Source organism: Oncorhynchus tshawytscha, linkage group LG25, assembly GCF_018296145.1.
Source record: "Oncorhynchus tshawytscha isolate Ot180627B linkage group LG25, Otsh_v2.0, whole genome shotgun sequence".
Taxonomy (NCBI): Eukaryota; Metazoa; Chordata; class Actinopteri; order Salmoniformes; family Salmonidae; genus Oncorhynchus; species Oncorhynchus tshawytscha.
This window is the reverse complement of record NC_056453.1, coordinates 15,171,385-15,198,206: the sequence shown is the minus strand read 5'-3', so window position 1 is coordinate 15,198,206 and position 26,822 is coordinate 15,171,385. Positions and strand designations below refer to the sequence as shown.

The window sequence follows — 26,822 nt, the reverse complement described above, 5'->3', positions numbered from 1 at the left end:
CAGGAAACAGAGACCGTGGAGCGTGTATTGCTACAGTGTGGGCAGTATCAGAGGGAAAGAGAGAGGCTGAGATCGAGTATGAGGGAGAAGGGAATGCAGGAAATTAGTTGAAAGAGTACAACGTCATTAAAGACATAGAGCAATGGGTAAAGTCTACAAAACTTAGTCCGCTATGTTTATATAACAGGTTCTACTTTTGGGAACAGAAAACTGTATTGAGATCAAATGTTTCATCGATGAGAAGTTGCAGAATGACGGCCAAAATCCATCTCCTTCAATCTTTTCCCACTACCGGCCACTGGGCTTCCTCTCACTACCATATTTAGTAGTGAGCGGAAACACAGAGCGTATCTTACTCATTGGTCTATCTGGCTTTATCATTAGCATGTCATTCCGGGACAGGAAGCTTTAGCTATCATTATTCCAAGTAATAATTTAAGACTACAAAATTCGATAGGGAAGGTATTGTATAGCTCATACAGTCATCAAGACAGGACTCACAAATTGTATTTATCCTGACAAATAAGAAATGCCACTTTATCCATGCCAATAGGCCTAGTTGGAGTTAGCTATAGATTGTAGCTACACCTGATAATGTGATATAACCAAAAGATTGTTGTTATCCATTACGGGACCTTACAGGTTTCACTATACAAAATGCTGCTGTAGATTCTTCAAGATTCTTCTTCCTATTTGGTAGTCGGAATAATGGATTGGCAAGAATTTGACATGGGCAACTTTTAGAAGGTGAGTAGGAAAGTTCATCATTTTAACCACCTAAATATATTCACATTCACTGAACATTTAGTATTTTGGAACGTAAAACATGAATTCTTCAGCTGCTTTTTCTATCATCCTTCCTGCAGACTCTTTATTGTTCTCCATACCTTATATTCCAGTGCATCCAACATTATGCATGCCCACCATGCTATTGGGCAGCTTCTGACATTTGAGAACTCATCTGGTCTAGAAACTAAAAGGGAAAGGAAGCTGGGCATCGTATTGCAGAGCACATTGTATAATTTTTTGCTGAGCTGTTATGAAGAGAAGATTGTATTGCAAGGTACACTATATGTGTAGGATATGCTGTGTTGGCTAATATGTATATGCAGCTGTAGTTTTTAAACCTCCATTCCAGCATACATGACACACACATCTTTCTATCTACATGCTTTTATTTGGTTTTATATACAAAGTATATGATTGAGTGTTTCTTTAAACCTGCTGCAAGTTGCTTGAAATGAGACATATGATCATGCTAACGGAGTTACCTCTTCATATGATCATGCTAACGGAGTTACCTCTTCATATGATCAAGACAATTGGTAACACATGCTGCATATTTCAAGTGCACTCAAAAACAGGTATCTTATTTCAGTCTTTGGGAGCTCATCACACATGATACAGAAACAGGCTCCAGTTTTCATTTGAGGCTGTGTTTACATCCTATATAGAAGCAGGCCATTAGCTTCCTTCATCACCAGGGGTTTGTATGGGAGTTCTGATTGGTTCCGGGTTTAGCAGTTCTGCAAATTTGCCTGATTACACAGTGTTGAAATATGATCCAAATCAAATTGTATTTGTCAAATGCGGCAAACACAACATACCATAAAATGCTTACTTATAAGCCATTAAACAATAATGCAGTTTTAAGAAAGTAGAGTTAAGAAAACATTTACTAAATAAATTAAAGTTAAAAAACATTTATTTTAAATAACAATAATGAGGCTATATACAGGGAGTACCGGTACCGAGTCCATGTGCGGGGGTACAGGTTAGTCGATGTAATTTGTCCGGGTAGCCATTTGACGAATTATTCTTATGGCTTGGGGGTAGAAGCTGTTAAGGAGTGTTTTGGACCTAGAGTTGGCGCTCCGGTACCGCTTGCCATGCGGTACCAGAGAGAACAGCCAATGACTTGGGTGACTGGAGTCCTTGACAATTTTTGGGCCTTCCACCACCTAGTATATAGGTCGTGGATGGCAGGAAGCTTGGCCCCAAGTTATGTACTGGGCCATACTCACTACCATATATAGCGCCTTACGGTCGAATGACGAGCAGTTGCCATTCCAGGCGCTGATGCAACCAGTCGGGATGGTCTCGATGGTGCAGCTATAGAACTATTTGAGGATCTGGAGACCCATGACAAATCTTTTCAGTTTCCTGAGGGGGAAAAGGAGTTGTCGTGCCCTCTTCAAAACCCTCTTGGTGTGTTTGGACCATGATAGTTTGTTGGTGATGTTGACACCAAGGAACTTTTCCTTTTCCTGTAGTCCACGATCATCTCCTTTGTCTTGCTCACGTTGAGGGGCAGGTTGTTGTCCTGGCATCACACTGCCATGTCTCTGACCTCCTCCCTATAGACTGGCTCATCATTGTCGTTGATCAGGTCTACCACAGTTGTGTTGTCAGCAAACCTAATCATGATGTTAGAGTCATGCTTGGCCACGCAGTCATGGGTGAACGGGGAGTACATGAGGAGACTAAGCATGCACCCCTGAGGGGCCCTCGTGTTGAGGATCAGCGTGGCAGATGTGGAGTGGGTCTAGGGTTTCTGGGATGATGCTGTTGATGTGAGCCATGACCAGCCTTTCAAAACACTTTATGGCTACCGACGTGAGTTCTACGGGGCAGAGTCATTTAGGCAGGTTAAAATTGCTTTCTTGGGCACAGGGACTATGGTGGTCTGCTTGAAACATGTAGGTATTACTGGCTCGGTCAAGGAGAGGTTGAAAATGTCAGTGAAGACACTTGTCAATTGGTTCGCACATCCTGGTAATTCGTCCGGCCCTGCGGCCTTGTGAATGTTGACCTGTTTAAAGGTCTTGTTCACATCGGCTACGGAGAGAGTGTGATCACACAATCGTCTGGAACAGCTGGTGCTCTCATGCATGCTTCAGTGTTGCTTGCCGCGAATTGAGCATTAAAAGGAATTTAGCCCGTCTGGTAGGCTTGTGTCACTGGGCAGCTTGCGGCTGGGTTTCCCTTTGTAGTCCATAATAGTTTGCATGCCCAGCCACATCCGACGAGTGTCAGAGGCGGTGTAGTAGGATTCAATCTTCGTCCGATATTGACGCTTTGCCTGTTTGATTATTCGTTTGAGGGCATAGTGGGATTTCTTATAACCGTCCGGATTAGTGTCCCACTCCTTGAAAGCGGCAGCTCTAGCCTTTAGCTCGGTGCGGATGTTGCCTGTAATCCATGGCTTTTGGTTGGGATATGTACGTGCTGTCACTGTGGGGATGACGTCATCGATGCACTTAATCATGAAGCCGGTAACTAAGGACCGTCTCCGGAGGCCTCCGTACTGGGAACCGTCGCCGGAGGCCTCCGTACTGGGAACCGTCGCCGGAGGCCTCCGTACTGGGAACCGTCGCCGGAGGCCTCCGTACTGGGAACCGTCGCCGGAGGCCTCCGTACTGGGAACCGTCGCCGGAGGCCTCCGTACTGGGAACCGTCGCCGGAGGCCTCCGTACTGGGAACCGTCGCCGGAAGCCTCCGTACTGGGAACCGTCGCCGGAAGCCTCCGTACTGGGAACCGTCGCCGGAAGCCTCCGTACTGGGAACCGTCGCCGGAAGCCTCCGTACTGGGAACCAGGATGAGACACAGGACGTACCGGACTGGGGAGGCGCACTGGAGGCCTGATACGTGGGACCGGCACATATTGCACTGGACTGGTGACACGCTCCTCCAAACGCCTACATTGCCGCATACTCCTCGCCAACTCCATTCTCCGGTATCCCTCCTTGCACTGTTCTATTGAATCCCAGGCAGGCTCTGGCACTCTCTCTGGGTCGACCGACCACCTCTCTACCTCCTCCCAGGTTGTCCCTTGTTCACACCTCGGGACCGCCGACCACCTCGTGTGCCTCCCCCAAAAATGTTTTTGGGCTGTCTTTGTGGCCGTGAACCCCAGCGCCGTCGCTGTTGCACCTTCGCTGCCTCCGCCTACTTCCATGGCAGGCATCGGTCTCCTGCCATGATTTCTTCCCACGTCCAGGGTGTCCTCCACTCCTCCTTGGCTGCTGCTTGGTCCGTGGGTGGTGGGATCTTCTGTCACGATCGTTTAGAGATGGATTGGACCAAGGTGCAGCGTGGTAGGCGTACATTTTACTTTTATTAAATGACACCGAAAAAACAACAAAATACAAAAACGAACGTAAAGCTACATGCAGTGCAAAAAGCAACTACACACAAACAAGATCCCACAAACTAAAGGTGGAAAAAGGCTGCCTAAGTATGATCCCCAATCAGAGAAAACGATAGACAGCTGCCTCTGATTGGGAACCATACACGGCCAACAAAGAAATAGAAAAACTAGAATGCCCATCCAAATCCCACCCTGACCTAACCAAATGGAGAAATAAAAAGGCTCTCTAAGGTCAGGGCGTGATCTGTGCCCCTTGTATTTCCTTATTTTCTTCATGCGAAGGACAAGGATTATATCCTTCACGTCAGACTCATTAAAGAAAAAATAATTGTGCAGTTTGAGGTGAGTAATCGCTGTTCTGATATCCAGAAGCTCTTTTCGGTCATAAGAGACAGTAGCATCAACATTATGTACAAAATAAGTTACAAACAATGCGAAAAAACACACAAAATAGCACAATTGGTTTGGAGTCATTCCCTCCAGCAGCCATCCCCTCTGGTACCATTCTATTATGGGATTATAATGATGACAGAACTACGTGAGTTTGTATATTCAATTACGTGGTCGCACATTGAGTTTTGTGGTTGCAAGTACGATTTGCAAACGTGTAATTTAATTTTGCAAGCTTGTATCATGATTAACAACGGATTAACAACGGCGGCAAACTTGTAACTTGACATTTGAATACATTCAATACGATTTTCAAGTATAGTAAGTCCATTTACGAGTCCATTCACGGAAAAACAGATCAGAATTGAGCTGCTTGTCTAAATGCAGCCAGGAACAAGTGACTACAAGTCAGTTCTTGTGTTCGTAGCAGTTTCCATGAATTTGAGTGGTTACATACAATACATGTTAAATGGCTATTAGACAGAGATAATGAGACTCTTGCTGTAAATCAAAGGGAAGGTACTACTGAAGGCCCCAGTATTCAGGCAGGCAGCTTGAAGCAGATGTGTATCACCATCCTGGCCCTTGTCACAGCATGCAGTGGCCTGATAGGGAGATGACAATAAATACATTAAGTCCTTAGTTTTGAGGTTATGTTCAGGTAAAACAATTTGGCTAATCTATACTTCCATATTTCCACATCCTATTCTTGAACATCAAGGGGTATAAAATGTATAGACTTTGGTTTTTAATGTAAAGAAAGAATTTAATTGTATTATTATATGTAGTAGGAAGTGATGGGTTGGAAGAAGCCTACATAACCAACCCATAAAGTAAAATTTAACATCCATATATGGCCAGCTATGTAAACTTTAACATGTATTTATCCTGCAATAGACGTCGTTCAATTGGTGACATACATTTTTTTCTAAAAGTAACTGAATGTTACGTTACTGAGTTTGGATAATCCCAAAATTACTTGACTGACTACAATTTTGGACAGGTAACAGTAAGTGTAATGGATTACATTTAGAAATGAACCTACCCAACCCTGGTTAATTGTTACATGATTCATTTAACCGGGTAACAATTAAACATTGTTATTTATCTAATTAACTAACTGTCCTCAGATTAATGAAAGTGGAGTCATGACATAAATTACAAATTAGTGGCTAATATGTGTACCCTACAATAAAGTGTAACCGAACACATCACTCTGGAGTCAGATGTTAACAGTGTAGTGAGGTATCAGTGACAGCCATAGAGTGAGTGCAATTGGTTTAGCCCAGTTGTCAGGGGGAGAGAGAAAAATAGGGGATGTTTTTTTTGCGAAAATTATGATTGTAGTTTTTTATTCTTTGGGGGGTTAACAATTGTGTGGGTAGTTCAAGTATTTAGCTACAATGCTACATGGCAAAACAAGTAATTAGCTAATGAAAATACAATGAAGATTTGAATTTAGTTAAACTACCACCTAGCTTCTGTGGATCTATTGCATGATAAAGACGAATAGCTTAACATTATAGCACACAAAACAAATTAATTTAACACCAATGTGCAGCGGTGTGGTTTAAAAAAACAGTAATATATAATACTGCCTAGACCAGTTACTATCCCACTATATAACCTACTGGCAGCGCAGTCGCTTCAAAACAGTGGATTGTCATCTAGGGTTTATAGTTTCGTTGGTCGGATAAGAAGTGCTTTGAAAACCGCTTCGCAGCATCAGAGCTCCGGCATCAATCGTACACTTGGCCTACTACTTACTATCCGCTGCCTATCGAGTCACCGCGTGACGTTCTCCCGTCATAGATACATTGTTCCGAGGAGAAAAACAGGGAAATAATCAACTACATTCTTTCCTATCAAGGTATGTAGCCTATAGGCCTACTACATATCGTCTGCATGCACAATAAGAATGTTTGTGCGATGGCCATGTTCATGGCTCATAATTCGATTTTTCATTGCAGCTGTCTGCTTTCTCCATGCAGCAGAAGCGGCTTTTAGTTTTATTTGTTCTATTTTTTTTTTGCAACACAGGCGAACAATAAACTCTCCTCTGATCATTTTTTTTGTTTCTTTGCCTCGGTTAGTGATGTTTGTTATTTTTGTCGCATGGTGATTTGTGGTCTGGGCGCTTGCGTGCGAGCCTCTGTCTAGCAAGGAGAGGAGAGAGATGGTTGTGGGTGTTCTGTCTACCAAGGAGAGGAGAGAGATGGTTGTGGGTGTTCTGTCTACCAAGGAGAGGAGAGAGATGGTTGTGGGTGTGTGCGATTACTTACCGTATGCGTGTGCATATTATTTTGTGTTGGGATTGCTTTCTACCCGTTGCACCGAGTCACACAGCGATTTAATCCTATTCTATCTACCCCTAACATCATGTTTAGCTTTTCATTACTGAAAAGATCATCATATAGTAGATGTTCTTATTTTATATAAATCTTCTCGATATGGTTCATCCTTGTTTTGTTTTTTTGTTATTGTTTTTTCCCCGAGAGTTATTGTCGTCGTTCTCCCCTTCCCAAATGAAAGGCGCGGCACCCTCGGTAGATTTTACGGTCCCACGTGAACCGCTAGCTCTCTGGAGAGATAGCCGTTAGGCTCCTCACTGTAGCCTGATATTCTGTGGATCCTCAACAGGTTGAAGCCCAATGTTTCATATAGGCTTATCAGGCGCGAGAGATGCCAAAGAATAGCTGCATGTATGGCTTTAAAATAATAATACAAATGAATACATAGTAATAATTGTAAAAAAATATATATATATATAACGTTATAAATTGCATGGGCTGTTGTGGCCCTGTAGGCCTATTGTAGAATTTTATGTAATCATGGGAATTGTTTGTTTCATTATCTCTAATCATTATCTCTAATCATTATCTCTAATCATTATCTCTAATCGGTGCGGCAGGTAGCCTAGTGGTTAAAGCGTTGGGCCAGTAACCGAAAGGTTGCTGGATCGAAATCCCGAGCTGACAAGGTAAAAATCTGTCTTTATGGCAGTTATAACAAGGCAGTTAACCCACTGTTCCTCGGCCGTCATTGTAAATCAGAATTTGTTCTTAACTGACTTGCCTAGTTAAATAACAAATCTCAATTGCATGTAACATTGAATGGCGGGCCTTGTGTGACAATTATTAAACGATTGTTGTGACGCACACATTTATGAAACGCTCACGACCCCACACCGCCCTTGACTTGACGGATGCGCTCCAAATTCAAAAGGATGCGGATCGCGTGCGCGCAAGGTGGTTGTGTGAGAGAAAGGACCACCATACACATTACAATAACATGAATGGTTGTAAAGTCTGGTCTGAGACAGTGGAGGGGAGGTAGTTGTTTGACTGGCCAACGTTAACCAGGTAGCCGAACTCCTGGACCTATGGGCCCTGGTCAAATGTAGTGCACTGCACTGTATACTATTTTGTAAACTTACGTTTTAATTTAGAAAATAAAGACAAATGACATGGACAAAATGATTGCCACCCGGAGCACTTTGGCCAAGATAACTGCAGTCAAATGCTTATTGTTGCCATTGATGAGCTTGCTTCACCTTTCTACTGGTAATTTGGCCCACTCTTAAGCAGCAAACTGCTTGAATTCTTCCATGTTTGAGGGCCCAGCATGTTTGCCCTCCACCTACTGCTGTTTTCAGATCTTGCCATAGGTTTTGAATGTGATTCAGATCTGAACTAGACGCTGGCCTCTCCAGAACAGTCCAGTGTTTCATCTTGTACCATTCCTGGTTGCTCTTTTTTGTCATGTGTTTGGGGTCATTGTCCTGCTGGACCCACAACGTTCAATAGAGACCCAGTTTTCAGACACTGTGTTGAACATTGGAGTCCAAAACACCTGATGATCTGCTGAATTCATGATGACTTAGCTGTGGTATACTGATTGGCCATATACCACAAACCCCCAAGGTACCTTGTTGCTATTATAAACTGGTTGCCAACATAATTAGAGCAGAAAAACACATGTTTTGTCATACCCTTGGTTTACGGTCTGATGTACCCAGGCTGTCAGCCAAAAGCATTCAGGGCTCGAACAACCCAGTTTATAAAGTTGTTTATAAAATATTTTATTAACTGGGTAGTTCGAGCCCTGAATGCTGATTGACTCTTTTAATTACATTTATAACCAGTTTATAATAGCAATAAGTCACCTCGGAGGTTTGTAGTATATTGCCAATATACCACGGCTAAGGGCTGTATGTTGCACATGTTCAAGGTCCCCAGTAACAGAGGCAGCAAACAACCCCAGAGCATGTTCTTTTCACTGATTTCTTCATTTGGTCGTTCTTTATTGATTCATCATCTGTCTGTGTTATACCCCCCACAACGACCCGTTCACACTATAATTCATTATATTTCTGGTAATTTGTTCACAAAAAATCTCTATTTCCCACGCAGATGATGTGGAGTCTGTGGATCCTGTTGGGAACTCTCGGTGTGGGTGAGTCATTTATTTTCCATAATTTAAAATGTTTTATTTTTGAAGTACAAAATGTGGTACAAGTTTCGAACCTAAAGACGTATGTGGAAGTTTTAGCTTACTGTATTAGCTCTTTTACATTCCAATGAAATGTCATCCAGAAAACACGTCGATGAACAAATTCCTTAAGCAATAACGCCCGAGGGGGTATGGTACATAGCCGAGGAGGAGGTCGACATTTCAAGATGAATAGGCTGCAATGTTAAAAGGTAAACTACTGTGTACAATAAGGCCTAACCTACACCATTATTGTACCTTATTGTTAACTTTCACCTCACATTCGGCATTAGTCAGCAGCATAGGGCTCATAGGGTCTGTATAATGCACTACTTTTATCCAGGGTCCATATTGGAAACAGCTGTAGAGAAAATACATAATTAAAAGGGTTTGAATTTACAGTGTTTTAATCCTGTCTTTCTCCCCGCCATCTCCTTCTGCCTCCCTATCTCCCCGCCATCTCCGTCTGCCTCCCTATCTCCCCGCCATCTCCGTCTGCCTCCCTATCTCCCCGTCTGCCATCCCCGCCATCTCGTCTGTCTGCCATCTCCCTCCCTATCTCTCCATCTCCGCCATCTCCTGCCTCCCTATCTGCCTCCCTATCTCCCCGCCATCTCCGTCTGCCTCCCTATCTCCCCGCCATCTCCTCTGCCTCCCTATCTCTCCCCGCCATCTCCCTCCCCGCCATCTCCGTCTGCCTCCCTATCTCCCCGCCATCTCTGCCTCCCTATCTGCCTCCCCCCGCCATCTCTCCTCTCCGCCATCTCCCTCTGCCCCTATCTCCCCGCCATCTCCCTCTGCCTCCCTATCTCCCCCCATCTCCTCTGCCTCCCTATCTCCCCGCCATCTCTCCCCGCCATCTCCGTCTGCCTCCCTATCTCCCCGCCATCTCCGTCTGCCTCCCTATCTCCCCGCCATCTCCTCTGCCTCCCTATCTCCCCCGCCATCTCCCTCTGCCTCCCTATCTCCCCGCCATCTCCCTCTGCCTCCCTATCTCCCCGCCATCTCCCCTGCCTCCCTATCTCCCCGCCATCTCCCTCTGCCTCCCTATCTCCCCGCCTCTGCCTCCCTATCTCCCCACCATCTCCCTCTGCCTCCCTATCTCCCCGCCCCCACCATCTCCTCTCTGCCTCCCTATCTCCCCACCATCTCCTCTGCCTCTCCCCCTCCCTATCTCCCCACCATCTCTCTGCCCCCTATCTCCCCACCATCTCTCTCTGCCTCCCTATCTCCCCACCCCTATCTGCCTCCCTATCTCCCCCTATCTCCCCACCACCTCTGCCTCCCTCTCACCACCTCTCCCCTATCTCCCCACCACCTCCTCTGCCTCCCTCCCTATCTCCCCCCACCACCTCTCTCTGCCTCCCTATCTCCCCACCACCTCTCTCTGCCTCCCTATCTCCCCACCACCTCTCTCTGCCTCCCTATCTCCCCACCACCTCCCTCTGCCTCCCTATCTCCCCACCACCTCTCTCTGCCTCCCTATCTCCCCACCACTTCTCTCTGCCTCCCTATCCCCCCACCATCTCTCTCTGTCTCTCAGATGGCTATGCGATGCACGACCTGCACGAGCGTCTGTCCCACGGGCGTCAGCTGAAGATCTACCTCCCGAAGAGCTCTTCAAAGCTGGAGTTTACCCCTGCTGCAGAGCCCGCAAAGACCTACCTGTACTGGGACCATGGTGCCCGGACCAACAAGGGACGGGTGTCTGGGACAGGGACTGACAGGCGCTGGTATCTGGACAAGGTGACTGACTGACTCTTCAATTGTCCAAGTCAAATCTTCCCAAGGAGACAATAAAGTATATCATATCATACCACCAGACGTCCAATTGAGAGGGGGGTGTTGGGGGGATGGTGTCCACCTCTTAACAAAAAGGTCCCCTTGATTTTGACCATTAGTAATACATTTACATCACCTCCGCTAATGTGATTACCATCCTCTATCTATCTCTTTTAATTTAATTGTATTGTTTTTATTGTGAAGCAATTTTACATGCACTTAGATTTGATCTTTGCCCTCTGAAGGTGACGTACGAGGACCAGGGAACCTACGTCCAGAGAGACCACTGGAACAAGGAGATCTCCTCACTCAAAGTGGCCGTGAACAGTGAGTGCAGGAGGGGGTGCACGGTGGGGTGGTGGGGAGTTTTTGTTTTGCATGTTATTGAAATATTGTCCTTTGTTGTTGTCAGTTGGTGTACAGATCCTTCTTGCCTTTTTGTCTCTCCCTTTCTCTCGCTCTCGCTCTCACTCTTGCTTGCTCCTTCACTCTTTCTCTCTCTTTCCACCTACTCGCTCTCACCCACCCCCTCTCTCATCTCTCATGTACTACCCCTCTCTTTCTTTTACTCTCTTCCTCTAATGCTAATTTCCCTCCTTACTTTCTCTCACCCCTTCATGTGCCTGCCCCATCTCTGTTTCCAACTACTCTCTCACCCGTAACACGTTCTCACACCCTTTCTCGCCCCACCAGCCAGGCATGAGTACCCGAAGTGCGTGGCGGGCGAGGACCTCTACATCTCATTGGAGGGCATTGACCTAGCCGACGCCCAACTCTCCTTCTCTGGCGCCGACGCCAATATCACCCTGGTGCATGATGGGGCCGTGGTCGCCCAGGACCACCCGGACTACTGGAACCGGGTCAAGACCTACTCCACCAAGATCACCATCGAGAACGTCAACACCACGGACGTGGGTTACTACACGCTGAGGGACAGGAGAGACAGGGTGGTCTCCATCATCAGGATGGAACTCACAGGTGGGGGTGTGTGTGTGTGATTTTTTTGCTGTGTCACCATGCGTTGTTAGTTGCTCCAAACCTTGGTCTGCATATATGCTGGCTGTTTCCCAAATAGCCTAGCCCCACATACCTAACCTCAACCCTGCCTGGGAGCAGCAACAGTAAGGTGTGTGTATATATGGTTCTCATCATAGACATAGAAGGGATTTTATTCTAGAATATAAATTGTGCTATTTACAGTGAGCTCCAAAAGTATTGGGATAGTGACACATTTTCTGTTGTTCTGGCTCTGTATTCCAGTACTTTGGATTTGAAATGATACAACGATGAAACTTCTATATTAATGTGGATGCTACCATGATTACGGATAGTTCTGAATGAATTATTGGCATTGTTAGTTGCTCCAAACCTTGGTCTGCATATACGCTGGATATGTCCCAAATGGCACCCTATTTCCTCTAAAGAGCCCTATGGGCCCTGATCAAAAGGAGTGCACTAAATATGCAAAAGGGTGCCATTTGGTCTCCACAGACACTGGCTGGCTTTAAGTGGCTATCCAAGTATCTTATTACCCTGTCAATGGTCTTCACCACTCAGACTGCAATGTGTGTCCCAAATGGCACCCTATTCCCTATTAAGTGCACTACTGGTCAAATGTAATGCTTACATAGGTAATTGTGTTACATTTGGGACACATACCATGAGTGTACAAACTGAAATAGAGGGACAAGGAATCCATTCTGGAATTGACTCAACTACTGTGTCCATTCACAGGAATAAGAATTCCATAGAATTTCCATCTTCACTCCTTCTGCCCACCAGCAGGCCTCCAAATGTTTTCAATATTCCATCTGCTGACTTCCAGGGAAGGGATAGGCCAAAGGGCAGGGGTTTATTTGTTATTATGAACTGGGTAGTTAGAGCCCTGAATACATTTGAGTCATTTAGCAGACGCTCTTATCCAGAGCGACTTACAGTAGTGAGTACATAGATATTCATACTTTTCCGTACTGGTCCCCCATGGGAATCAAACCCGCAACCCTGACGTGGCAAGTGCCATGCTGTACCAACTGAGCCATACAGGATAGGCTGAAATGCCTGGTATAATTAAGCAATAAGGCACAAGGAGGTGTGGTATAGGCCAATATACCACGGCTAAGGGCTGTATCTAGGCACTCCGTATTGCGTGTGTTGTTGTGCGTAAGAGCAGCCCTTAGCCATGGTATATTGGCCATATACCACACCTCCTCTGGCCTTATTGCTTAATTATAGTAGGTCTGCTCTGCATACAAAAAGGATAGCAAAGAGCTGAATTCATTCTGACTGAGCACTCCTATTCTCCTGTTATGCTTGTTCACACCGCCATCACTGTTCACTTCGTCTGTGTCCCTATGGGCCCTGAAGGGTATACTACGAAGCAGGACCAATGAGCGTGATTTCATTGGAAACTTTTCTTCAACAATGTGCATATAAAGAGTCAAGTATTTATGTATTGCTCAGTTTAATCTCAATATGTTTTGCTGGTCATGTAAGAAAACCATGCATACATCAGAAACATGCCATGAGGTACATATGGAATTCCAACCTATTTTAACTACCCTACACTCTTCAAAAAAAAAAATGCTATCTAGAACCTAAAATGGTTCTTTGGCTGTCCCCATAGGAAAACCCTTTGAAGAACATTTTTTGTTTGCAGGTAAGAAGCCTTTTGGGTTCCATGTAAAAATCCTTTCCACAGAGGATTCTACACGGAACCCAAAGAGTTCTAACTGGAACCAAAAATGGTTCTCCTATGAGGACAGCTGAAGAAGCCTTTTGGAACCAGAGTGGTTGTTTCTGATAAGGCACCTACACACACTTCAAATGGCCACCAGTCTCACTTGTACTGGTCTCTACTGTGTTTCTGTACTTTTATTGATTTTATTTATATTTAACTAGGCAAGTCAGTTAAGAACAAATTCTTATTTACAATGACAGCCTTGTTCAGAACAACAGATTTTTAGCTTGTCAGCTCGGGGATTTGACCTAGCAACCGTTAGGTTACTGGCCCAACGCTCTAACCACTAGGTTATCTGCCTCCCCCAAGCATGTACTAAGCATAGTCTTCTAATAAACATGCGCTTTGTGTCCTTTGCGCTAAATTATCACAGTCTGTATTTTTAGTTGTATGCTTTTGGGGCTATTTGAGAAAGACCTCATAGGCACCTACAGTAACTGACTCTCTGAACTCTTTCTCTATTTTTGCTTTCCTGATTTCTCCCCTTTCTCTCCCTGTCTCTTTCACACCGACTCTCTCTTATTCTGTCGCACTCTTTCTCTGTCCTCCCTCTCCTGCCTTCCTACTCTCATTTCCTCCCACCTTCCTCCCTCCTCTGTCCCCTCTCTCTCCCCCTTCAGACCACCATGACTATGAAGCGGCTAACCCCCTCATGGCCCTTCTCCTCCTGCTGGGGATCCCCGCAGGTATCTGCTGCTGTTGCCAGAAGAAGATCTTCAAGAAGAAAGCCCCCCACCCCACAGCCGTCCTCCAGGGGACCCCCGAGACTCTGCACCCTCCTCCCGGCTACAATATCCCTGGAGGGGTGTCCCCTGGACCTGGTGGCCCGGTAAGGGGTAGTTTGATGGTGGCTTGGCAAAATACCAAATGGCATCCTATTCCCTATTTAGTGCACTACTTTTGACCAAGCACCCCATAGGGCTCTAGTCAAAAGTAGTACACTATGTAGGGAATAGTGCCAAATGTTACCCTATTCCCTATATACTGTAGTGCGCTGACCATGGCTGATGGTACCCTATTCCCTATTTAGTGGGCTCTGGTCAAAAGTACTGCACCGATGGGCTCTGGTCAAAAGTAGTTCACTTTATAGGGAATATGGCGTCGTTTGGGACACAACCCTTGTTATATATCCCTTTAGAAAGTATTCATACCCGTTGACCTTTGTTGTGTTACAGCCTGAATTCCAAATGGATTGAATATATTTTTTTTTTCTCTCACCCATCTACACACAATACCCTATAATGGCAAAGTGAAAACATGTTTTTAGACATTTTTCCACATTTATTGAAAATGAAATACAAAAATATCTAATTTACATATTGTGGTATTCACACCCCTGAGTCAATACATGTTAGAATCTCTTTTGGCTGTGATTACAGCTGTGAGTCTTTCTGGGTAAGTCTAAGATCTTTACACACCTGGATTGTACAATATTACCATATTATTATTTTTTAAATTCTTCAAGCTCTGTCAAGTTGGTTGTTGATCATTGCTAGACAGCAATAGATCAGCCAAGTCTTGCCATAGATTTTCAAGTTAACTGTAACTCTGCCATTAAGGAACATTCAATGTCGTCTTCGTAAACATCTCCAGTGTATATTTGGCATTGTGTTTTAGGTTATTGTCCTGCTGAAAGGTGAATTAATCTCCCAGTGTCTGTTGGAAAGCAGACTGAACCAGGTTTTCCTCTAGGATTTTGCCTGTGCTTAGCTCCATTCCGTTGAAGAAAATGGGTGTATTGATACTCCATCCAAAGTGTAATTAATAATTTCACCATGCTCAAAGGGACATTTTCCTTATATATTTTTTTAACCTTTATTTAACTAGGCAAGTCAGTTAAGAACAAATTCTTATTTTCAATGAAGACCTAGGAACAGTGGGTTAACTGCCTTGTTCAGGGGCAGAACGACAGATTTTGCACCTTATCAGCTCGGGGCGTCGATCTTGCAACCTTTCGGTTACTTGTCCAACGCTCCAACCACTAGGCTACGCTGCCGCCCCAGCGTACATTCAATGTATGTTTTTTTTTAACCCATCTACCAATAGGTGCCCTACCTTGCGAGGCATTGGAAAACTTCCCTGGTCGTTGTGGTTGAATATGAGTTTGAAATTCACTGATTGAATGAGGAACCTTAACAGATAATTGTAGGTGTGGGGTACAGAGATGAGGTAGTCATTTAAAAAGTATGTGGAACACTATTGCACACAGGGTCCATGCAATTTATTATTTGACTTGTTAAGCACATTTGAACTGTTTAACTTATTTCGGCTTGTCATAACAAATTGGTTGAATACATTTTTTATTCATTTGTAAAAATGCCTAAAAACATAATACCATTTTGACATGTAGGCCAGTGACACACAATCTCAATTTAATCCATCTTAAATTCAGGCTGTAACACAACAAAATGTGGAAAAGGTCACGGGCTGTGAATACTTTCTGAATGCACTGTACATAATACTACATGCCATGTAGTACCCACTTTGGTCACACTTTATGGTCATAACCATGTCATAATATGTTATAACAACTGAGAAGGGGTCATAACACATTATAATATGGTCATAACACTGTCATGTATGGAACACTGTTTGTATGTCATGATACATATATTTAGACTTGTTGTGACAGACTGCGTTATTTTATGGATGGTTATGACACCTACATAAGAGTGTCAAAACCCACAAAACCTACCACACAAGACAAAACATTCCATCACACCATAAACATACTGTTGACATGTAGGCTATGTGATATATATATATATATATATTGTTTTTAATTGACCATATTAAATGATCATTGTTCTTGCACACACATGAATGATGACTAGGATGAATGCAGTAGCAGATTTCAGGAGCAGGAGAAGATTCTCTTTTTGACTGATACTAATTAATATAAGGGCATGTACGTGATAGGCCTCTCTGGTTAATCATGATTTTGATGTCATAATGCTCCTTGACAGTGTCATAAAGTGTATTTTCTTAGTCCAAGTAAAGTGACACAGGATGGTCATAATGCTTTTTTGACAGCGTCATAATGTGTATTATCTAGTTATATAAAATATGTTGAAAAAAAACACGACTGTAAAGAATTGAGTACAACAACAACAAGTTATTTAAGGAACAAGCTTTCAAACGAAGGGAAACTTGTTGGCAGGGGGGGAAATTATTTAAATAAATACTTGTCAGAACAGGTGTAAATATATGCGTCATGAAAGTGTTAGGACCATATTATGACAAGTTATGTAATCTGTTATGACAAGTAAAGTGTTACTGACACTTTTATCCAAAGCATTTTAAGGTATGGGGGGGGGGTGTCGTGAATCAGACCCACTATCCTGCCGTTGCAAGCACCACGGTCTACCAACTGAGCTACAGAGGACCACACGTTGCCTTTATGTTCCTCATGTCTCCCCTCTCACTCCTTGATGTACGATCACAGTGACATCGCAGTAAGGTTTTGTGAATGAACGGTCGATAATAACATCAATTGTGTTTTTGTTGTGATTGTTGCAGGTATTTTATCATGGCCCAGGCCCAGATCCTAACATGGTACGTGATGCATTTATTATTACTCAATTAACTACACTGTGGTGTGTGTGTGGTTGGTTATCGGCTTTGTGTCACTGATCTGAACGTCAAGCAATAATGCCTTCCGTATGTACAGTATATCATTTTCTTATTTCCGTCTTAGTCATGTCATGAGCACTGTGCGTGTAGCATGCGTGTATTGGAGTAGAAGTCCATATGTCTATCTGTGGGTATCCATGTACAGTATCTGTGTATGTTCAGGTTGTGTATGAGTATATACTGTCATGGATATATAGTCTAAGCAGGGATGGAAATTAAGCTAGCCCGAGTCTAGTACTTTTCAGACTGGGCTAGTAGTAAATAGGCCAAACATTGCATGGCACAGATTTGGACCCCAAATCGTTAAATTCCATCCCTGAATATGATTATATAAAAGTATATTTCAGTCCCTCTGTCTAACTGTAGGAACTGTGGTGCTCCTCCATGTACAGGGAGGTTACCCCCAGGTCTACTCTCCCCCCAACCCTGGGATGCCTGGCCAGCCTCAGTGGACTGGACCCCCATTCCAACCAGTGAGTCAATCCATTCATCTCTCCTTCACGCCTTCTCTCTCTCCATCTGTTCATTTGTTCACTTAGCAGCACAACTGTAAGGTCTGAAAACAAAGGAGCTGGGGAGAAAATGTCTGGCCTCATGGCACCTCATTCCCTTTATAGTGTGCTACTTTTGACCAGGGCCCATAGTGTGCTATTTGTGACACATCCACTCTCTGTACAGGAGGATTGGGGCTCAGTTAGGGGCTGTGACGCTACACTAACCTTCCAGGAATAAGGTTCTGTCTGTCCCAGTTGATTAATACTCTCAATTGGCCAATCTTCATCAACAAGCAATATTCCTCTGTGTGTGTGAGATGATGTTGTTTTGCTGCGTTTTGTTTCAGGGGTTCAACCCAGGCTACCACCCACAGGACCCTATGTACCCCCCCGCCCAGCCCCTGCAGTGGAACGGCCCGCCGCCCAACCAGCCACAGTATAACCCTGGTGCTCCTCCTATGGTATGTCTCTCTACTCTACCATACGCTCTTCTATTATATTCTTCTCCTCTACTCTGTTCTATTCTACTATACTATATTCTATTGTACCATTCTACTCTGTTATATTCTACACTAATCTTTTCTACTCTACCGTGCTATAATCTATTCCACTCTACTCTGTTCTATTCTACTATTCTACTCTGTTCTATTCTACTATTCTACTCTGTTCTATTCTACTATTCTACTCTGTTCTATTCTACTATTCTACTCTGTTCTATTCTACTATTCTACTCTGTTCTATTCTATTCTACTATTCTACTCTGTTCTATTCTACTCTACTATTCTACTCTGTTCTACTCTATTCTACTCTACTATTCTACTCTGTTCTACTCTACTCTACTCTACTATTCTACTCTGTTCTACTCTATTCTACTCTACTATTCTACTCTGTTCTACTCTACTCTACTATTCTATTCTACTACTCTACTATTCTATTCTACTACTCTACTCTGTTCTATTCTACTACTCTACTCTGTTCTATTCTACTACTCTACTCTGTTCTATTCTACTACTCTACTCTGTTCTATTCTACTACTCTACTCTGTTCTATTCTACTCTGTTCTATTCTACTCTGTTCTATTCTACTACTCTACTCTGTTCTATTCTACTCTGTTCTATTCTACTCTGTTCTATTCTACTCTGTTCTATTCTACTCTGTTCTATTCTACTACTCTACTCTGTTCTATTCTACTACTCTACTCTGTTCTATTCTACTACTCTACTCTGTTCTATTCTACTACTCTACTCTGTTCTATTCTACTACTCTACTCTGTTCTATTCTACTACTCTACTCTGTTCTATTCTACTACTCTACTCTGTTCTATTCTACTACTCTACTCTGTTCTATTCTACTACTCTACTCTGTTCTATTCTACTACTCTACTCTGTTCTATTCTACTACTCTACTCTTCTATTCTACTCTGTTCTATTCTACTACTCTACTCTGTTCTATTCTACTACTCTACTCTGTTCTATTCTACTACTCTACTCTGTTCTATTCTACTACTCTACTCTACTCTGTTCTATTCTACTATTCTACTCTGTTCTATTCTACTATTCTACTCTACTATTCTACTCTGTTCTATTCTACTACTCTACTCTGTTCTATTCTACTACTCTACTCTGTTCTATTCTACTACTCTACTCTGTTCTATTCTACTACTCTACTCTGTTCTATTCTACTACTCTACTCTGTTCTATTCTACTACTCTACTCTACTCTGTTCTATTCTACTACTCTACTCTACTCTACTCTGTTCTATTCTACTACTCTACTCTGTTCTATTCTACTACTCTACTCTGTTCTACTCTACTCTGTTCTATTCTACTCTGTTCTATTCTACTATTCTACTCTGTTCTATTCTACTACTCTACTCTGTTCTATTCTACTACTCTACTCTGTTCTATTCTACTACTCTACTCTGTTCTATTCTACTCTACTCTACTCTGTTCTATTCTACTCTACTCTGTTCTATTCTACTCTGTTCTATTCTACTACTCTACTCTGTTCTATTCTACTCTGTTCTATTCTACTATTCTACTCTGTTCTATTCTACTATTCTACTCTACTATTCTACTCTGTTCTATTCTACTACTCTACTCTGTTCTATTCTACTACTCTACTCTGTTCTATTCTACTACTCTACTCTGTTCTATTCTACTACTCTACTCTGTTCTATTCTACTACTCTACTCTACTCTGTTCTATTCTACTACTCTACTCTACTCTACTCTGTTCTATTCTACTCTGTTCTATTCTATTCTACTCTACTCTACTCTACACTAATATATTCTCTTCTACTCTACTCTGTTCTATTCTACTTTACTTTCTACTCTACCCTATTCTACCATATTTGGTTATATTATTGAAAACTCTACTCAGCCTCTACTCCTATTCCCTCTATTCTACAATCTATCTCACGCTGCCTTCCTTCTGACCCCTAAGTGGAGTGGGCCGCCTAACCAGTATCAGTATCCCATGGCTCCGATGGTATATATCTACTCTACTTAACCATAGTCTAGTGTCTCTTCCCAGTCCTCCCCATCACCCTTGTCCTCTGTGTCAACAGATGTCAAATCTTAATTTGACTCCATTCGTCGCTGGAGGAAAATAATCCAGCAGTAGGTTTTGAATATCTGAATAAATATTTAGAATCGCCACCAGGGGGCAGCTGGAAGCGGTGTTTGTGAGCAATGCACACTGTACCTACATTGTACCTTAAGTAGGCTACGTACAGGCTACAGGGCATCTCGTGTGAATTCTTCTGTGAATTATAATAAATTGACATATTTGTAGGGGGTAGATGTATTTTTAGTTTGGGAAAATCATTTTTTCAGATTAATTGTTTTATTATATGTTGAAGGCAAGCAATAGGCAGAATAAATTATACATTTCCTCAGTGTCTGTGTGGTCCAGAGGTCACAGCCACTGACCATAGCACACATATGCCAGAGTCGGCATGGGTTTGAATCCGGCCCACTGCATATGGGGCGGCAGGGTAGCCTAGTGGTTAGAGCGTTGGACTAGTAACCGGAAGGTTACAAGTTCAAACCCCTGAGCTGACAAGATACAAATCTGTCGTTCTATCCCTGAACAGGCAGTTAACCCACTGTTCCTAGGCCGTCATTGAAAATAAGAATTTGTTCTTAACTGACTTGCCTGGTTTAAAAAAAATTGATGTCTATTTTTGACACATTAACTCTGCGTTAAAGCAGAAATAATTAAAGCAGAACTAATTCAAAAGGTTAACAGTTTAGGCATTCTTTCTGAGCGGTTACGGTTAAGGGCTATGGTTGGGGAAAGGCTTAAAACAAAAACAAAATGGAAAACTACGCGCCTATGTTTCATCAGTATTTATAGTATTCTTCGTGCCTGTGAAAGTATAGTGAACTGTCGTAGTGCAGTGGTGAAAGCAGCATGCTCCAACTCTGAACCTCATGAGTTTGTGGTCAGTGCTGAGTGAGATAGTGACCAGCCTGATCCTACATTAGGCCCACAAGTGAATTGCATTTATTTCAATATGTAAAGCAAATAGTCTAATCATTTACATATTATAGAAAAGTGTCTCAGCTCAACAAAATCATCTTCGGATAGGCTCAAATGCCTAAACATCTTGACAGCTTTACGAAGTTAAATATTAAAGCCACACAATACAGGCTTTCAAACCACACCAAAGACCAGAACTATACTGACAAATTATACATACAGTGCCTTGCGAAAGTATTCGGCCCCCTTGAACTTTGCGACCTTTTGCCACATTTCAGGCTTCAAACATAAAGATATAAAACTGTATTTTTTTGTGAAGAATCAACAACAAGTGGGACACAATCATGAAGTGGAACGACATTTATTGGATATTTCAAACTTTTTTAACAAATCAAAAACTGAAAAATTGGGCGTGCAAAATTATTCAGCCCCCTTAAGTTAATACTTTGTAGCGCCACCTTTTGCTGCGATTACAGCTGTAAGTCGCTTGGGGTATGTCTCTATCAGTTTTGCACATCGAGAGACTGACATTTTTCCCATTCCTCCTTGCAAAACAGCTCGAGCTCAGTGAGGTTGGATGGAGAGCATTTGTGAACAGCAGTTTTCAGTTCTTTCCACAGATTCTCGATTGGATTCAGGTCTGGACTTTGACTTGGCCATTCTAACACCTGGATATGTTTATTTTTGAACCATTCCATTGTAGATTTTGCTTTATGTTTTGGATCATTGTCTTGTAGGAAGACAAATCTCCGTCCCAGTCTCAGGTCTTTTGCAGACTCCATCAGGTTTTCTTCCAGAATGGTCCTGTATTTGGCTCCATCCATCTTCCCATCAATTTTAACCATCTTCCCTGTCCCTGCTGAAGAAAAGCAGGCCCAAACCATGATGCTGCCACCACCATGTTTGACAGTGGGGATGATGTGTTCAGGGTGATGAGCTGTGTTGCTTTTACGCCAAACATAACGTTTTGCATTGTTGCCAAAAAGTTAAATTTTGGTTTCATCTGACCACCTTCTTCCACATGTTTGGTGTGTCTCCCAGGTGGCTTGTGGCAAACTTTAAACAACACTTTTTATGGATATCTTTAAGAAATGGCTTTCTTCTTGCCACTCTTCCATAAAGGCCTATGTTGTCCTATGGACAGAGTCTCCCACCTCAGCTGTAGATCTCTGCAGTTCATCCAGAGTGATCATGGGCCTCTTGGCTGCATCTCTGATCAGTCTTCTCCTTGTATGAGCTGAATGTTTAGAGGGACGGCCAGGTCTTGGTAGATTTGCAGTGGTCTGATACTCCTTCCATTTCAATATTATCGCTTACACAGTGCTCCTTGGGATGTTTAAAGCTTGGGAAATCTTTTTGTATCCAAATCCGGCTTTAAACTTCTTCACAACAGTATCTCGGACCTGCCTGGTGTGTTCCTTGTTCTTCATGATGCTCTCTGCGCTTTTAACGGACCTCTGAGACTATCACAGTGCAGGTGCATTTATACAGAGACTTGATTACACACAGGTGGATTGTATTTATCATCAGTAGTCATTTAGGTCAACATTGGATCATTCAGAGATCCTCACTGAACTTCTGGAGAGTTTGCTGCACTGAAAGTAAAGGGGCTGAATAATTTTGCACGCCCAATTTTTCAGTTTTTGATTTGTTAAAAAAGTTTGAAATATCCAATAAATGTCGTTCCACTTCATGATTGTGTCCCACTTGTTGTTGATTCTTCACAAAAAAATACAGTTTTATATCTTTATGTTTGAAGCCTGAAATGTGGCAAAAGGTTGCAAAGTTCAAGGGGGCCGAATACTTTCGCAAGGCACTGTAGCTTAACTATAAAACGTGGATGAGAGGGCGAACATAGGGTAGTCCTACATCTGTCAATCAACTGATGGCCCAAATCAGCTGATCAACTCAGCCAGGGAAACACAGAAGCCTGTAATCAGTTTTCACTCCTTTCATTATGTGATAATGAATAGGCTAATGGGTAGTCTACAGAATGTAGCCTATTGGAATATAATCCTATTGCAACCGTCAATGGCACTAGATTATCGCCAACTGATGTCTTGTTATACCATCAATATGCGCTAAATTCCCCCCGCACAGCTGATCTCAATTGCAACCATTAGTCACCTCATTACTGCTCCCTAAAAGATCGGTGGTCCTTAGTCCTGCTTGCAATCAAAGTCTTTCAAGATATGTTTGCCCTCTGGTTGGTATTGTAATTGGAACAATTGAGTTATTTTAACAGACTAAGGGCGATGTATCTATTTAACGAGCATTCCGTGCGATAAAAATAAAGTATTTCATAGTTTACCACGGCAAATCTACTGTGGCATTTTACCTCACACTTTTTGTATGAACGGAAAACTAATGTTGGTGTAGCCAACTGCTATTATTTTATTTGTTTCCTATTTCGGTTATCCAAAAGTGTCTGGTATGGTCATTTCTTATCACGATCGACTGTCCTTGAAATGTGTAAATAAATCAAGTCAATCGGGGTGATTGAGTTCTTTGTGCCATCAGAGTGTGGGCCGGGAATCAAACCCAAGCCGACGCCATAGACATTTATGTACGCACTGAAGAAAGCAGCCCTAACCGTTAGACCACTCCAGGGCACAATTAAAAATGTTGATAAACTTGACACTTGTACGTCGTCACCAAGTGGAGACCAATATCTATCTTGTGTTATTAGGCTATATAAAAAACGACAGATGTTGATGTGTATGGCTTCATTTCAGATACATTTTGTACATTTGAATGTTGTAGTAACAGGGCCTAGGTCTAGCGTTTGAGCGAGAGAGAGAAAATGATTTTGATAGCAAACTCTGATCCCAATGACTGGACTGTCCCCTCATGGAAGAAAAGATTACTGCTCTTTTTTCAGGGACTGTCGAGGCTCATTCGAATGTTTTGATGCAGCAGGAAAATTCTTAGCGACAAAAGAGTGATCAAGTTAAGAACTGACATCTGTATCTGTCATACGCTGCTCCGGTTTGGATCCTTCTCATCTCAGTGTGTAGTTTGTGTGTGTGTGTGTGTGTGTGTACATGACCTGTATTTGTGTGACTAATTGTGTGTGTTTCAGGGGTATGCTCCAGTGATGTACAGTGCCATGCCTCCAGGTGAGCCAGTGAAGGAGGAGATAAAGATGGAGAACATGTCTCCTGCTGATCCCCTCCTCGCCCACCCCCCACAACCCCCCCAGGTCAGTCCTCTCCCTCTCTCTGTCTTTTTCTTGCTTGCTCTCTCTCCATCTCAGTCCCACAAATACATACTTGCTTACTTTATCGATACATGGTTTTCAACTCTCAACCTTCACTCCTTAGGCGTCATCGCCCTCCGCCCCCGTGCCTGCCTCTGACGTCCTCCACTCCTCGGACGGAGCCTACCAGTTTAACATCGACACAGGAAAGAACACCACCACCAACACCACCAACTTCCTGTAGAACACCACCCAATGGCCCAATCAGGAGCGGCCTTTTCAACGTAATGGGGGCTCGTCCCAATTGCTTCCTTTCCTCGTCTCCTTTCCTCGTTGCTTTCCCTGTGTGACCACTGATATTAATGGGAGGTATAAACCATGGGGGCTGTTTGCGATTCAATTTAGGGAGGTGGTAAACAAGAGAAGTGCTAATGAATTTACCCACGAAAATGCAGTGATCCATTCTCACAACAACAACAAAAAACAGCTGACATAACTAGGTCCCGAGCTGTGTTTTTATTCACTGTGGTTTTTTTACCCCCTACCCCTTTCACATAAACAAAGGTAACAAAATGTAAAAAATAAGGGGTTTTGCCTCTGTGTAAATGGGGTATTAATGAAGGAAAGGAGATAAGGAAAGTCGGTAATTGGAATATGCCTCTATTTCCTGTATAGGGACAGGAAGTGTCCATTAGCTGTGATACAGAGCCTGTCAAAATGGCTGAAACGGACAATGGAAGCATGGGATTGGTGCAAGAATGGCTGAAGGTAGTTACCACCATATTCCCTGTCCATTTATTTTAAATATACTAGGGGGATTGTACGAGTGCACACTTCGGGAGAAGGGTAGAAAATTGGAATGTAGCCAGAGTCTAGGGGCGAGGGTTGAGAAGGCAGTAGAAAAGGTCGGTTATGTTACATTTATTGTTTTAAACCTGTAGCCTTAGATTTTTCTAACTTGTCTTTTTTTAAACTCAACAGTAAAGATGGTATCTATGAAACACTCCAACTGCCAACCATCTCGCAAAAAAAACAAACACGATCATTATCCAACCAGAGAACCTACATCACACCCAGTCATGATCCAATCAGATGGTACCAGGAAAACTCATCATCACTCTGGATAGACAAAGCAAAGCTCTCTATAAACAAGTATATACATGTAAATACAATCACAAATGCCTTTATGTTCCAAAGTTTAGTTTGTCATTATATGCATGATGGACCATTTTAGTACTTTATATGAAACTACTGTCATTTCAACCGGGTATGCAGAGTTAATTAACTGTTTTGGCAGCTTATGATTAAAAACAATTGGGAAGCGGGTGCTATTCTATTAGACCCAAATAGCCCCCTATTCCTTACATAGTTCACTACTTTTGACCCGAGTAAATGTCATTCCTGTGCATCTGTTCTCTTGTATTGTCATCACGTTAGGTTAAACACGGACAGTTTTGTAGCGTCAACAAGGCTAACAGAGGTGTATGAGTTCCACAAGAGCCTATGCAAATCACAAAGTTGGAATAGTTACCACTTTATTACTGTATATAATCAGCCATGTTAATATGAATTATATTAATATTAATTATGTTAAAATATGTAGTATGTATAAATATTCAAGGAACATTTTAATTTGCAGTGTACAAACTTAACATGATGAACAGCAATGACATTTACGCTAACGGGCGACGAGCATTTCCAGATCATGTGACCTGACCAGAAAAATTTCCTGGCCTAGTTCTTTGTTCTCATCATTACATCGTCGTTAGTCATCTTTCAACCATTGCAATGTGACACTGCCAAGGAACCAGAGTTGGCATTCTACCTCTCATTCCTTCATCTATGCACATATAGGCTCTCCTCCAATATCCACACTATCATACCACTTAGAATGAAGCCATGGATGTGTCCAAAATGGCACCCTATTCTCTATCAAATGTATTACTTTTGACCAGGGCCCAAGTTTATTAAGGTTACTTTACCACTGCATTTGTTTTTTGTCAGTTACCAATACCCTCACCCTCATGAGCTGTAAACAAACTTGCTACTCCAGGGACATATTCATTAGTGTAGACTAGTGAAATGTGTTTCAATGGAATTGTGTCATGTTGTAAAAGCGTTTGGAGTTAACAGTTTCCGTTGCAAATGTTTTTGCTAGTGTGCTACGGTGTGCGCAGTGCGCTAATGATTACAACCCAGGCTCCCGATACTCATTTTTTTATTTACATTTTGTTACCTCACTCTTTAGGGATACCACATGAGCTTTTGGAGTAACTTTTAAAGCGATCTTACAGAACGTCTTCTCACTTTGTAACTGTCTAGATGATTTCCAAAGCAATATCATTAGACCTTGTGGAATGTTCCGTTTGTTTTTATTCTATGAATATCGTTAGCATTTATAGTAGAATTGTCTGTAGGACATGCACATATCCACCTCAATAAACATAATACAAAATCCCTG

The 26,822-nt window shown here is 42.7% G+C and overlaps 1 protein-coding gene across 5 annotated transcripts; it reads left to right on the top strand.

The window, feature by feature from the left end:
* The first annotated feature begins 386 nt into the window (after positions 1–386).
* On the top strand, positions 387–26,822 carry LOC112224295 (protein tfg-1). 5 transcript variants are annotated; one of them, XM_024387780.2, is made up of 13 exons: positions 5,831–6,411; positions 8,954–8,996; positions 10,576–10,778; positions 11,060–11,141; positions 11,508–11,792; positions 14,172–14,380; positions 17,071–17,106; positions 17,577–17,657; positions 18,026–18,139; positions 20,122–20,166; positions 24,245–24,364; positions 24,486–24,645; positions 25,343–26,822. In XM_024387780.2, the coding sequence occupies exons 2-12, from the start codon at positions 8,954–8,956 to the stop codon at positions 24,603–24,605; spliced, it is 1,338 nt and encodes a 445-aa protein (XP_024243548.2). In that variant the 5' UTR covers positions 5,831–6,411; the 3' UTR covers positions 24,606–24,645; positions 25,343–26,822. The 5 variants fall into 5 exon arrangements, 4 of the variants coding, with proteins under 4 accessions (XP_024243547.2, XP_024243548.2, XP_024243546.2 ...); XR_002949447.2 differs by having other exon boundaries at positions 5,833–6,411; positions 24,486–25,129; XM_024387779.2 differs by lacking the exon at positions 5,831–6,411 and adding an exon at positions 387–747 and having other exon boundaries at positions 24,486–26,822.

Excerpts from the sequence above, each read along its gene's own strand:
- LOC112224295 (XM_024387779.2), top strand. The coding sequence starts at position 8,954 with ATGATGTGGAGTCTGTGGATCCTGTTGGGAACTCTCGGTGTGG. Across the intron at positions 11,793-14,171 it reads CATCAGGATGGAACTCACAG|ACCACCATGACTATGAAGCG; the intron begins GTGGGGGTGTGT and ends CTCCCCCTTCAG. Across the intron at positions 17,107-17,576 it reads CAGGCCCAGATCCTAACATG|GGAGGTTACCCCCAGGTCTA; the intron begins GTACGTGATGCA and ends CTCCATGTACAG.